The 12,564-nt window shown below is 40.7% G+C and overlaps 1 protein-coding gene across 1 annotated transcript in view; it reads right to left on the bottom strand.

The window, feature by feature from the left end:
- Positions 1-1,071: 1,071 nt before the first annotated feature.
- Positions 1,072-12,564, bottom strand: part of CCDC80 (coiled-coil domain containing 80) — a 36,727-nt gene continuing 25,234 nt past the window's right edge. Inside the window, exons 5-8 of the mRNA XM_025913968.2 lie at positions 11,432-11,580; positions 5,729-5,832; positions 3,122-3,202; positions 1,072-1,575 (exon numbers count right to left, since the gene is read on the bottom strand). Of these exons, the coding sequence (XP_025769753.1) occupies positions 1,229-1,575; positions 3,122-3,202; positions 5,729-5,832; positions 11,432-11,580 (681 nt within the window). The 3' untranslated portion in view covers positions 1,072-1,228. The remainder of the gene's footprint in view (positions 1,576-3,121; positions 3,203-5,728; positions 5,833-11,431; positions 11,581-12,564) is intronic.

Below are 12,564 nucleotides of genomic sequence, written 5' to 3'. Positions count from 1 at the left end.
AATATCTATGCTCATTAGAGTTAACAACCAATACTAAGATGATTTGCAGGATTAGTCATTAATAACAGTGGCAAAAAAAAAAAAAAAAAAAGCATCCCCACTACTGATAGAGGCTGGGGCTGTTAGGATGCTAAATGCCTGGGAATTGGACTGACTGCCTCAAGGCAAGTTCATAGATCTTAGTTGGTACTATTGTATTTGTTGAAAAAGAAAAAGTAGAAAAGAAGGAGGGGAAAGAGGGTAGGAGGAAGAGAGGATATTTAGTTTGAATTGCCATATCTAAAAAACAAATGCTCTTTTTCAAAGATAGAGAATCTATTTTTCACCCCAGCTACGCGTGTATCTGTTGTAACTTAGTAACATTTTTCTCTGAAAACAGAAAGAACCCTTGGGTGTAATCTTCTTTGTAATTTTCTTATATGAGATGCCACTATGGTAATAGACCCCTTAACAAGTAAGTACAGGGGTGTCAGGTGTGAGGGGGTCAAGGTTTTCCATGCCAGGAATTCATGGCATCTGCTAAAACTCTGGAAGTATCATGTCTGGCTGCCGTGCCAGATTCTGGTGGTGATTCAGGGATTGCTTTTCCTGGCCCTCTCATCTATTTCTGAAAAGACAATAAGAGAAACAGGGCAGGAAATGGCTCTGATAGCAAAGCTGGGTTTGGTGCATTTCCTGGCTTTGGTGGCCAATATCATTGGACTCCTGTGGTATCAAGCTTTATGAAAGAAACTAACAATAGGAAGCAGGGCCATCTCAATCACTTTTAGACTGACATTTCCAAAAGTGTTAAGAAGCTATTTCCTCTGTTACATGTGATCAGATGTTTCCTGAAAACATCTGTGCTGTGGTCCTCAATTTTCTTTAACAATCAGTTTTACTTGCCAATTAATACTTTTAAAAAGTAAATAAGAGGTATTAATACTTTTATATAGAATTATGTGTTCCAAATAATGTCTATCATGTAAGAAAAGGGCAGTGTCCGTTCAGCACCAGGTCCCCTCCAGTTAGAGAAACAAACAATTCTTTTAAACATCTTTATGATTTAAGGTTTCAATAACAACTCACAAGTAGGCAAAAGTTTGCTATTTATTTAATCTTGGAAGAACACAGAAAGAAAAAGGCAGGGAATGTAGGCAGTGTGGAAGAACTCCTTTGCATAGCTGGCCACTTGTGGCTTTAACAGCTGCAGGGGAAACTGGCTGGGGCTATGGTTACGTGTTTCTGTTCAGTAAGGATAGCCATGGTGGTAACTCTCATGATGACGGTGGTCATCCTGGTAACCATCCTGGTATCCTTGGTGGTAGCTATGGTAACCGTAGCCTGCGTACTCATCTTCTGGGCAGCGCATCCCCAGTGACTGCTGAATGGCCATTTCCTGTCTCCGGAGTTGCATCGAATCAATTAAATCATACACAATCACCATGGACCACATTGGGGAAGGATACCAGGATTTGACATTTCCATCTTTTCCAACTAGAAGCATGGAGAAGTACTCTGGGCTCACTTGAAAATAGTTACGGATGTCTTTCACCAAATGGGCTGATATGTCTTCTCGCTCCACAACAGAACTCCCTAGAAGAGGGTTAAAAAAGTTGTTAGTGGATTGAAGAGTCACCACTCAAGCAAACATCTAAATGAGAAGAAATCACTATGAGAATAGACAGAGGACACATGAGTCTATTCCCTTTGGTTCAAAATCCAATTAAAGAAGGTTGCCGGGGTTTTCCACGAGAAATTAAATGTCCCTAATGTTCTGCAACATTATTAGCATCAAACTTTAGGACACATGATGTCTCTTTTATAGGAATGTTACAAAATATAAAACCAGTCCTCTAATTTAATTCTGGCAGGATCAACTTCTTTCAAGTTTGTCATGAACAAAGATTATATTGTTTGTATTACTAAGTTTATTACCAATTAGCTTAGCTTCTTTGCAACCATACTTCTTTGCAAGTATGGATTTCCTTTTGATACTGTGGTTTTTATAACAAAAAGCTTATTTTCTTGTCAGAGGGGGAAAATACCAATTATATAAGATGTGAATAAATGTATTTAAACTATTATGGTCAGTGAAAAGAAGAGGGGAAATGGGGAGGGTGCTGAGGCTTTCTGGGCCAAGGACTTTATGCGCATTATCTCATGTGAATAGCTTGATCTTGGAAAGAAGAACTGATTTGCTTTCTGAAAACTTTAATCGCTAGTCATTTTTTTTACAGCATTTCTGAGCCTTTCAAGCATTTGTCCTCATGTGCTGAGAGGGAATCAGTAAGATATGACCCATGTGCCTCATAAAATTATTGTGGGAATTAAATGAGATTACATAGATAAAAATGCTTTGTAAATCATAAAGTCCTATACAGACAGAAAGCATTATTCTAGTCAAGAAAATGGATATTTTTACTGTCATTTTTGAATTATTTTATATTAAGAACAATATTAGTGAGTGCACTCTACTTGCTGTGTGCACACGTGCACACACAGGTGCATACACACACGAGGTAGGTGGATTTGTGAACTGTGTTCACCTTAGAGGCACACCCACTGCTTGCATATAGTTTAATATAATTTAATAGAACTTAAAATTTTTTATTTTTTTTAAAGTTTTTTTTTTTAATGGTTTTATTTATTTCTGAGACAGAGACAGAGCATGAGCAGGGGAGGGGCAGAAAGAGAGGGGGAGACACAGAATCTGAAGCGGGCTCCAGGCTCTGAGCTGTCAGCACAGAGCTTGACGCGGGGCTCAAGCTCACGGATTGTGAGATCATGACCTGAGCTGAAGTCGGACCCCTAACCAACTGAGCCACCCAGGTGCCCCTAAAATTTGTTAAATATTTGTTTATTTACTGGAGAGAGAGAGAGAAAGAGAGAGAGAGAGAGAGACAGAAAGAGAGAGAGAGAGAACACAAGCAGAGGAGGGGCAGAGAGAGAGGGAGACACAGAATCTGAAGCAGGCTCCAGGCTCTGAGCTGTCAGCACAGAGCCTAATGCAGGGCTCGAACTCATGGACTGCGAGATCAGGACCTGAACTGAAGTCGGACGCTGAACTGACTGAGCCACCCAGGCATCCCTAACAGAACTTAAAAGGAGTTCATACTGTTTTAAAATAACAGCACTTTACCGTTAATTGGGAACAGTTCTAAAACTCCCCCAATTTCCTCTCCAACCCCTAAAAGTTTCAGAATGGTTATGTGACGCAGACCTGAAAGAAAAAAGAAAGCCATAGAATTGGTAAATCATCTTTTACTTCCAAAGGCCAACATCTGACAATTAGAAATTTCTACCTTAAAAACAATATAGAACATAACCTGATTAGGTAAAACAATTCATCTTTCCCCATAAAAAAGTAATCAGATACTTTGAAAACCTTGAAAAAGACCAATTGCAGATTTAGGATTATCAACAGGGTCAGGTGTGGGTTGGTTTGCTTTGGTTTGTAGATTGAAACAAAAGAATCTGCTCTTAAACTGTGCTTCTATTAAATAACAAAACAAAAATGAAGCCATCAGAACATTAAAACGTCTGGGATAATCTGAGCCGATTAGCATTCTGGAAAAAGAGTCATTCCTGAAGTTTCAATACTCACACGGATAATTCAACTGTCTTAGAGAAAAGACTGCAGAACCCATGTATTGGGAGTGTCAGAGGAAGAGTTCTGGCTTCCTCGCACAGAAGTTTGTCAGCTTAAAGGGCAGTTTCTTATCACTTATTTAGAGGATTCAAAGAAGCGCTTAAGCGAGCACAGCTTGGCTTCCCACCCTCAGCTAAAGTTTCAGGAAAGGAGAGAAGGTCATGCCTTGGTAGCTTGTTGGAATTCTTTTGAAGATGAAGTACATGTGAAGGGGTTCAGGAGAGAAAACCTAGGAGGACAAGGGGGCTGTCAGTTCATCATATCAAGATTTCATGGTGTTAGACAAAATGCCAACCTTGTCAGGGTCATAACTGGGGACTATGAATATGAATTTTGATGGTGCTTATTGTTCAGGGGAGAAAACTGAAAGCTGTCGGGGTAGGGCTGTTTTAAGGAGGAGCTAAAATTCAAGCAAAAGGCTATTCCTAAAAAAAAAAAAAAGAAAGAAAAAAAAAAGAAAGAAAAAAAAAAAGAAAGAAAAAAAAAGAAAGAAAAAAAAAAAAAAAAGAGTTTGTGGTCTTTGCTCTTCTCCCAGAGAAGTGAAGCATTCTGTTCTGCATGTTGTTGAGTCATGTTTTCTAAAGGGAAGATCACGAATTTCATTATTCCCGGAAAATATGACTTGTTTACATTTCCTGTATATTACAAAAGGGTTTCCTTACACTAATGTGATTTAGGTTCTGTGTGCATAGATTAAAAATGAAACACCACCTAATAACTGCTCCAAAGATGTCTTTAGAAAATTAATAATCCACGATTTTATTTATATTCTTATTGTGAAGAGTCATTAACTGCTCTAAGAACTTCTGTCTTACCTAGCAACATTGGTGGTTCTAAATAATTTAAAATATGCTTAACAATACAAAAAAAATCTTATATATTGTTATAAAATTTTAAATTATTTGATAATAGGAGTATACATAAAAATTCACCACTTTTCTAGTTGTTCTTACTATTATGAACTTGTTTTCTGCTTGCTTGTGTGTGTTATTATTTCACATCTTAAAATTGAAATGTATTTATAATTTCTAGGTACTGTGTCATAGCAGGGACCCAGGCTCTGTTAATGCTTTACAAAACCTACACCCCCATCTTTTTATAAATCAGGCACAGTTTTGTAACTAATAAATGATTCTTCTTCCTAACAGAAGTATCAAAATAATGCCGATTCACCTGTGTTCCAATTAGGAATTTTTAAAATCTGTGGCTCCTAGGTACTTTTCCACCCCTCTAACAACTGTTCAAATTCTTCCTCTGCAGAAGTGTATTTTAAATGAGACTTCAGTTGTGAGTTCCACTTTCGAAATTGCCCTTAGCTCCTTGGTTCACCATTGAACTTAGTAATAAGGTCTATGCATAATAACCATTCATTTTCCTTTCTGTATGTCCATATTCAAAATGATACTTTAGGTCACCAAGATAGTCATTTTGGTAAAGAAAGCAAATGTTACTTTTCGAAACACTAAGCAGTTCACTACAAAAAATAAACAAATAAATAAATAATAAACTATGTTTCTCTTTGACCTACTTGTCTTAAAAATAAGATTCTGTTTAAGAGATCTTGCTGTCTTTGATGCCCAATTATAGATCAAAATCCTTTCTGAGGGAATGGCAATATAGTACAGTTTACTTCCATTAATATATTAATTCTCAAAGCCATTCGTGTTTTCACAAAAGGCATTTCATCTATGGAGAAGTACCCCCCCCCCATGTTTTTACCTAAGTATTATCTAAGTAAATGATGATACCTGAGGTTTATAATGTTGAGACAAGTTTTAACAAATCAAACAAGAAGGCACATAACACAGATCACTGAAAGTAAAACAGTAGTTATTTTCAAACACTTCAGTGAAGAATCCAAGGGGGGAAAATATTGAGAAAAAAAAAGAAAGAAAGCAAAAAAAAAAAAAAAAACTCCAGTGGACTAAAGCTTGAGTCTGAAAGCAACTTTATACTCAACACAATTGAGTAAGTGTCTGGGAATCTCCAGTCTGGACTGAGGAATATTTGGATGATCTAAGCTTCTATGTTCCATTTTAGAATTGACCAGGAAGAGAGTGGTATGGGAAAACGGTGATGACGAAGCTTCCCACTCACCAAAATTGCAGGCCTGGCCACTGAGGGCCGAGAGCTGCTGTGAATAGGCCCAGTCTTCATCATTAGGGGCAGAGATCACCAGCAACCGCCTCCTCCATCGGAACCTGGAACAGACAGGAGGCCGTGATTACTGCTTCAAACAATAGAGGCTAGTGTAAGAAAGCAGACTCGCTTCGGCTGTCGGGTTTTCCTGTGCCCAGAATATAAAACACAGGCCCTTAGAAGTATCTCCTAGCTCATCAAAGTCATTAAACTGCATTTCCACATTTCTTGCTCTCTTTCCGTTGTAACTTCACGGTCTGCTGACTGTGGCATTTGCACGAAACATCAGGCGTGAGTCTGGCCACCGTGCCCAAAGAAGTCACTTCCGGAGACTCGGAGTTTTAGACGCAGTGAGGACTGGCCCAAATCGTTATGTTATGTTGTAGCCACAGAAATAGGGAATCCAAAGAAAACTGAAGAAAACTCACAATCTAATAGAGTTTGCTCAGGCTTGGAGGGGGTTAAGAATCAAACGTATGGATTGGAAACAGAGTAGAAAAAAGAGAACTAAGTTTTAAGGCGGTGACAGTGACAGTGACAGGAAGAAGGAAAGTGGCAAAGCGGTTCCAAGGGCCAAGGAGAATTCCTGGGAAAACAAAGCCCTGTGTGCCCTTCTCAGTAGCCAGTTGTTCTTCCAGAGGCAAATGCAAGTCCTAAAACACAGCCTACTCTCATTAGTAAGACCCAACATTATAGAGTCCTCTGTGAAGTGGGATGGGGCTACATCTCCAGCCTAGGACCGTAGCATATATAACAAACTTGCTGCTCCAACACAGTAGGGTAGTAGAAAGAGCTTTTGTCTTGTAACCTAGAAACCCAAGTTCATGTTTTGTCACTGCTACTTTTTGGGTTCCTTGAGCACATCGCTGAGTTCATCTGAGTCTCAGTTTTTCCTTATCTCTAGAATGAAAAATAGCGTCAGCTTCAAAGAGGTATTATAAGACTTAAGCTAAAATCTGTCAGTGTAAGTTATTCATGTGATGACATGGGCCTAGATGGTGGCTTAATCTGTGGGCTTCTTAGATGTAGACGTTTGTCCGTTGATAGACCTTGGACGTTTGTCTCTCATGCCATATGATAACTTAGTCAATCCTCATGTTTGTGTATCATTTCACAGCTCACGTTCTTCTATACTGACAACATTAGAGGTCAGTGAAGGCACAGCTTATTGTCTTCATTGTACAGATGACAAAATGGGGCTTAGAGAAGTGACCTGCCTAACTAGTACATCTAAGAGGTGGTGCCAAAATAAGATTTCTCTGACTCCCAGGCCAATGGTTTCCCTAGTTTATCCCCCTAAGGGATCCTGAGGCTTGGCTCATACAGTCAGGGTCCCAAAGGAGATACGAAGGAGAGAGGGAATGCATCCCAGGGGCAACTGTATGGAGTTATCTCAAACTCCACCTTCACTGGAGGAGGGGTTTTGCTTTCCGCCTACTGTGCAGACCCCTGTGGGGTGTTAGTACACTCACTGAGCAGGAAGCCACTCGATTTTATTCGTGACTTCTCTCCCTACGCTCATTCTAGCCTCACAGTGAACATGAGAGTTTTCAACCCCGAAGAAAATGGCCTCTTGGGGGAAGAGTGGTTTGGGTGAATGAGAGAAAATGATAGTCTGATGAAATACAACCTCTGAATGGACGCCTGTAGGAAGGCTCGCCAAGAACTGCTTACTGTGACATTACATTTGCTTCCTCTGCTTGTTTCTCTTCAAAGGGAAAGAAAAACTAAAATCTCCACTGAGGATAGGGAGATGAGTGTATCTGGCACGGAGGAGGGGAGAGGAGTGTCTGAGATTGTCCGAGGTCTCCCGGGAAAGGGAACAGTGATCACAAACGTGGTCTCCTGTACTCTCCCGGCTTCCTTAGGAGGCATGCCAGCCCAGCTCTGGCCCCCCAGCCAGCATCCAAACCAGGCCAGCCTTCCTGGCCTCACACAGAGCTGTAGGGTATCCTGGAAGGAGCTATTTTGGGTGAGGTATATTTTGGCTTGTTTACCTGTGTGCACCACTGAATGCTGTCCTGATTGGATGGGGACAGGATCTGAGACTCCCTGTCGCAGACAGAACCAGGCAAAGGTCATTCCCCCTAAGTAATGATTCTTTCTCCCACGGATCTTCACATTGAGACACAAAGACTCCAGCTCACAACACTGAAGGAAATAACTTCCAAAGGATGTAACAAGAGATGTCAGTGTGGCCCAGATCCCTATTTCGGGCAAATAGTTTTTCTGTCACTTTAACTTATCAGTAAATAAAAATTCTATGAGCTGTGTGTGTGTTTACTCCCCTTAACTGGCATTCCCAGATTAGTGTGCATTTGCCAGTCTTTGGGGCTTCTGTCTCAGAGGAACGTAATTATAGCCTGAACCAGATGAGTGTCACTAAAGACCAGACTGGCTTTAGAGTCTGGTCAGCTGAAACCAGGCTGTATAGACTCACCAACAACTCAGCAAATTTGAAGGAAAATTCCCATTTGGATACTCATTTATTTATAGAACTGCTATTTAAATTTTTTTTTTTTTCCTTCAGTTCTCTTTGCCTGGGTTTCAATCCTGAGGTGTTTACTAAATTTCCTCCTACCTCTTCCTTCATGACAAAATTCTCTAACTAGCAGCTGATTAACTGGTCCCAATACTAATGGCCAGCATTTATTGATTACTTACTTTGTACTAGGTCATGGGCCATTGTTGTGAATTTGCTTTTCACAACTCTTAAGAATAAATACGTTTCTTATCTGCCTTTCGCAAACGAGAAAACTAAAGCCTGGAGAAGTTAAGTAATCAGCCCAAGGTCACACAGTCAATAAATGAAGAAACCAGGAATCAAACTCAGGGCTGTCTGACTCAAACCTTTAGGTTATACACAACTCCACATTAATTTTTAAGATCAATGATAATCATCAGCACAGTGATTTCATGAGTTGTGACCACAAATCATGCATAGCTACAGGACATCTAAATTATAATCATATCCATCCTGAGTATCCACAACAGATGCATGTTCCTAAAATAGTATGGAATATGAAAGCCCGTAAGGTTCTGACATTAGAAAGGAGATACATTTACACATCACAGTGCCCTAACCAGTACAAAAGACTTTAGAGGCAAAATGTGGGTACAAGTCTTAAAAATCAAAGATATGCCAAATTCAAGTCAGTTATCAACTGGAGTGAGCACTGCAAGCTTCGGGTGTGAGCAAAACTGAGCTAATGTCAAGCTTTCCCTGTCATGTTTTGAAACCCATGACATGGTGATTATAAAAAAGGCAGCCTGCCTGGGGATGGTAAGAAAAATCAGGATGTCTGTAGCTGCAGCTCTCAGAGCTGGCCCAAATCCTTGGTTATAAATAACATCAATGGACTGGGTGGTAACTGCCTGCTGTAGAGGTTGGGCAACCTGAGTTTATGAGGTTGGTTCAGCAGGTATGCATCTTATAGTCCTGGAAGATTTAGAATTAAGAAGAGCAAGTTTTCAAAGAATCAATCATAGTGATAATTTATACTTCTAAGAACGATCCTGGTCTTCTTTATATACACAATATATGTACTTGTGAAACTTAAGAGAATTTGGCTCAATAAAATGACAACCTTGAAACTTTAAATTAGAATTTATAATTGAGTAATTGGTTTAGATGTGTGGTTTTAAGTGATTGGAACACCTGAGAAACTCTAGATTCACTGTATTTACAAGATTAACTAATTAAACTTATGGATCATTAAAGTACTCAGAAAGATTTTGTTTGTTTATTTCAACAACTCAAAAATATATATTAAATATAAAATGACCGTTTGAAATAATAAAATTGTTTAATTATTGAGTTTGTAAGCCAGATCAAACATTATTCAAAGCCCTGTAAAAGTGATGGCTAAAATTTGCTAGATTGTAAATAGAATAATAAGATTAAAAAGCCTAACTCAAAAGTTTAAGAGAGAGCTAAGGAAGAAAGCAAGGGAAGGAAGGGGTAGGGGAGAACGGGGGAAGGAAGGTAAAGGAAGAAAAACACCTCAAGGGCAACAATAAGCTTTGACCATCCATCTTCTAAGTCACTGCCATAGAGAGGGATGACCTTGGATCAGAAGTTGATGTTTCAGTGCCCCCAAGACTAGACAAGGAGCCACGTGTCAGGTGGAGAGTTAGAGCCCTTTCTCAGCTAAGAGAGCGGACTGAAGACTGGGTTGAGCCTCAAGTCCTCATAAAGTGAGGCACCTTCCATCTCCATTCCAGATGCTTGCATTGCACTGAAAATTGGGATGAAGGAAGAACCTCAGGTTACTTTCAGCTCTGAAATCCTGTGGTTTTAGGGATATCTCTTTTCACTTCAGACTCTGGGCTCCTGGGTCCAAGACTAAAAATAATTCACGTTATATTTTCAAAAGGAGTATTTGAAAAGAATACGGGCCTTTGGTGGCGCCGTGAGTCCCAGAGCTGACACTAGCTGGGTGATGACCGAAAGTTAGTTACTTGATCTCTGTCAGCCACAGTTGTCCCCTCTACAACTCAACAATAGTTACAGTATTCAGCTCATAGGATTGTTGTAAAGATTAAACTTGGGAGGGTGAAGTGCTTGGCACAGAGGTGAGCATACAAAAGGTGATCCCAGAAACCCTGGGATGGAGTCAGGGCCATAGAGGCAACATAGCTGGTAAACTGCAGACCCCAAACTTGGATGAACAGTAAGTCCTGTGCTCTTTACACATCATGAGGTTGTGTTTTAAGAGACCCAAGCCTCCTGAATCTAGAGGAGTTCAGATTATCTACCTACTTACTAAACAGAGAATCCTTGATTCTCTGACTCACACCTAGAGAACATGCTTTATAGACACAAGTAAGGAAGTTCACAGCCTCCAAGTTAATGAGCCTCCAAGTAAATGCTTGCTCCATTTCTGGAGCCTCTTGGCCACACAGTACAGCTGGGCGGGGGGGAGGGGGGGAGGTGTTGGGGAGGGGAGATGTTACACGGAGATCTCTGTGCATTTATTTGCTGTAGGTGGAACTTCTGTAGTTGTGCATCTCCTAGGGCCCCAAAGGCCCTGTAGAATTTCCATCCAGCATGGAGGAAGGGATGGAGAAGGGAGGAAGTGGAGCAATTTTTTTTAACAGTCTTCTCTGTGTATTTACTGAAGTTTCCCTACAATGGTTTTCAATAAACCCTCCTCCCCAGGGAATCAGGGAGCTGGGTAAAGAGCATTTCTCCTTCTGAGGTCCTAGAGGGGCTTTTATTGTTTTCTGCAGAGCTGGAAGGAAGCAGAGAATCAAGCAGAGTGTTCCAAATCCTGTTTGAAACCAGAAGGGCCTAATAAATAAATATGTAAAATAAAAATGCAGTATATAAAGCCCTCCAAATTCACTGATGGAATAAGTTAACCCTCACAGGTCAGAATTATTTATTCTGTGCCAAGAAAGAAGCAGAAAAGAGAGAAAAGGCCTATCCAAAGCCACCAAATCAACATTCAAGCTTGGAGCTGACCCCAGTCAACCTTGTGACCGGAGCCCTTTTGACAGGAAAAGACTAAGTCCAGTGGCCAGAGGACCATGAGGCAGACGGACCTTTTAGCTGGGCAGGTCTGCACACACACCTACTTTGTGTTTCTTTAGCCTTTTCATTAACTCACTCAGAACACATCCCCACCTGCCTCCTCAGGGACTCCAAAGGTGAGGTACCTGGACAGGAAGTTCTCCAATGACTGCTTCTTGTCTTCCTTGCAAACAATGCCCTCCTTCTTCTGCTTTTCCATATCTTTGATTCGGGACTGGAATGTATCGATCAAATCGAACACAGACTTCATTGCTATGGGTACCTCGTAGTATTGCTGTTTAAGAAAGAATAGAAAGCATATAATGTTTAAGGGTGTTTCTTCCCTCTGCTCAGAGGATAGAGGGCCTGGGAAAATTCAGGGGAGCGCTGGAGAAATCAGAGTCTCGAGGGTTCATTGATTTATACATCCTCCTCTGCAAAAATACCTCTGCTGATGTTTTGGGGTTCAGAATCCATGAAGCAACTGCCCCTTATGTTTAATGAGAATTTCTTAACTGTGTGCCTTTTATGGGAAAGGGTCCATGACTTCCTTATCACACATATCCTAGGCTCACTTCCCTACCTCTGGACTACGCTGGTTCCTGTTCGCTACACAAGTGAGGAGAAGGTGAGAAGTGCTGTAATTGACACGGAAACGGAATAACCTGTTGGAATATCTGACTTGAATAATCACGGTAATTTTCCACCAGAAGGAGCACCGTTCTCTGGCCATCAGGAATCTAGATAAACTCTGTGATTCCCAGAGGCTGTTTTATTGAGCAAGCATACCTTAAAATTAGACCATGTTTCTAGGGGTATCCTTAGAAAAAAAGTTGGAATCCACCTTAAAGATAATGCAATTCAGTTTCCTGGATCAGAGCTTCCTGCACTTATAACAGCAACCTAAGATGGATTTGATGGCTGGCTGAGCATTGTCAGCATAAACTACAGGGAAGTCTGGACATGGCTTGGAGATATGCCCCCAGTGGGAATTCAGTAAGCTAGAATGTAAAAGCTGGCAGAGACCTTTGGGCCCATCCAGTTCAGCCCCTCACGTTATAGGTGGGGCAACGCAAGTGAGGAATGCATTAAAGAAGGGAACTCTCTCCAGATCCGGAAGAAGACTACAGGTTGAATGACCTATTCTGATGGCCCAGGTAACCTTTCTCCTGATGATCTTCATGTAAGCATGGTATGCTATTGGTGCACTAGAATAGTAAAGACAGTGCAATCTGGAGTCAGCCTGTGTGGGTACCAAGCCCAATGCTAAGTGGGTAAA

Source organism: Puma concolor, chromosome C2, assembly GCF_028749965.1.
Source record: "Puma concolor isolate L17-30 chromosome C2, mPumCon1.1.hap2, whole genome shotgun sequence".
Taxonomy (NCBI): Eukaryota; Metazoa; Chordata; class Mammalia; order Carnivora; family Felidae; genus Puma; species Puma concolor.
The sequence above is the reverse complement of the archived record's forward strand: the minus strand, read 5'-3'. Positions and strand labels throughout refer to the sequence as shown.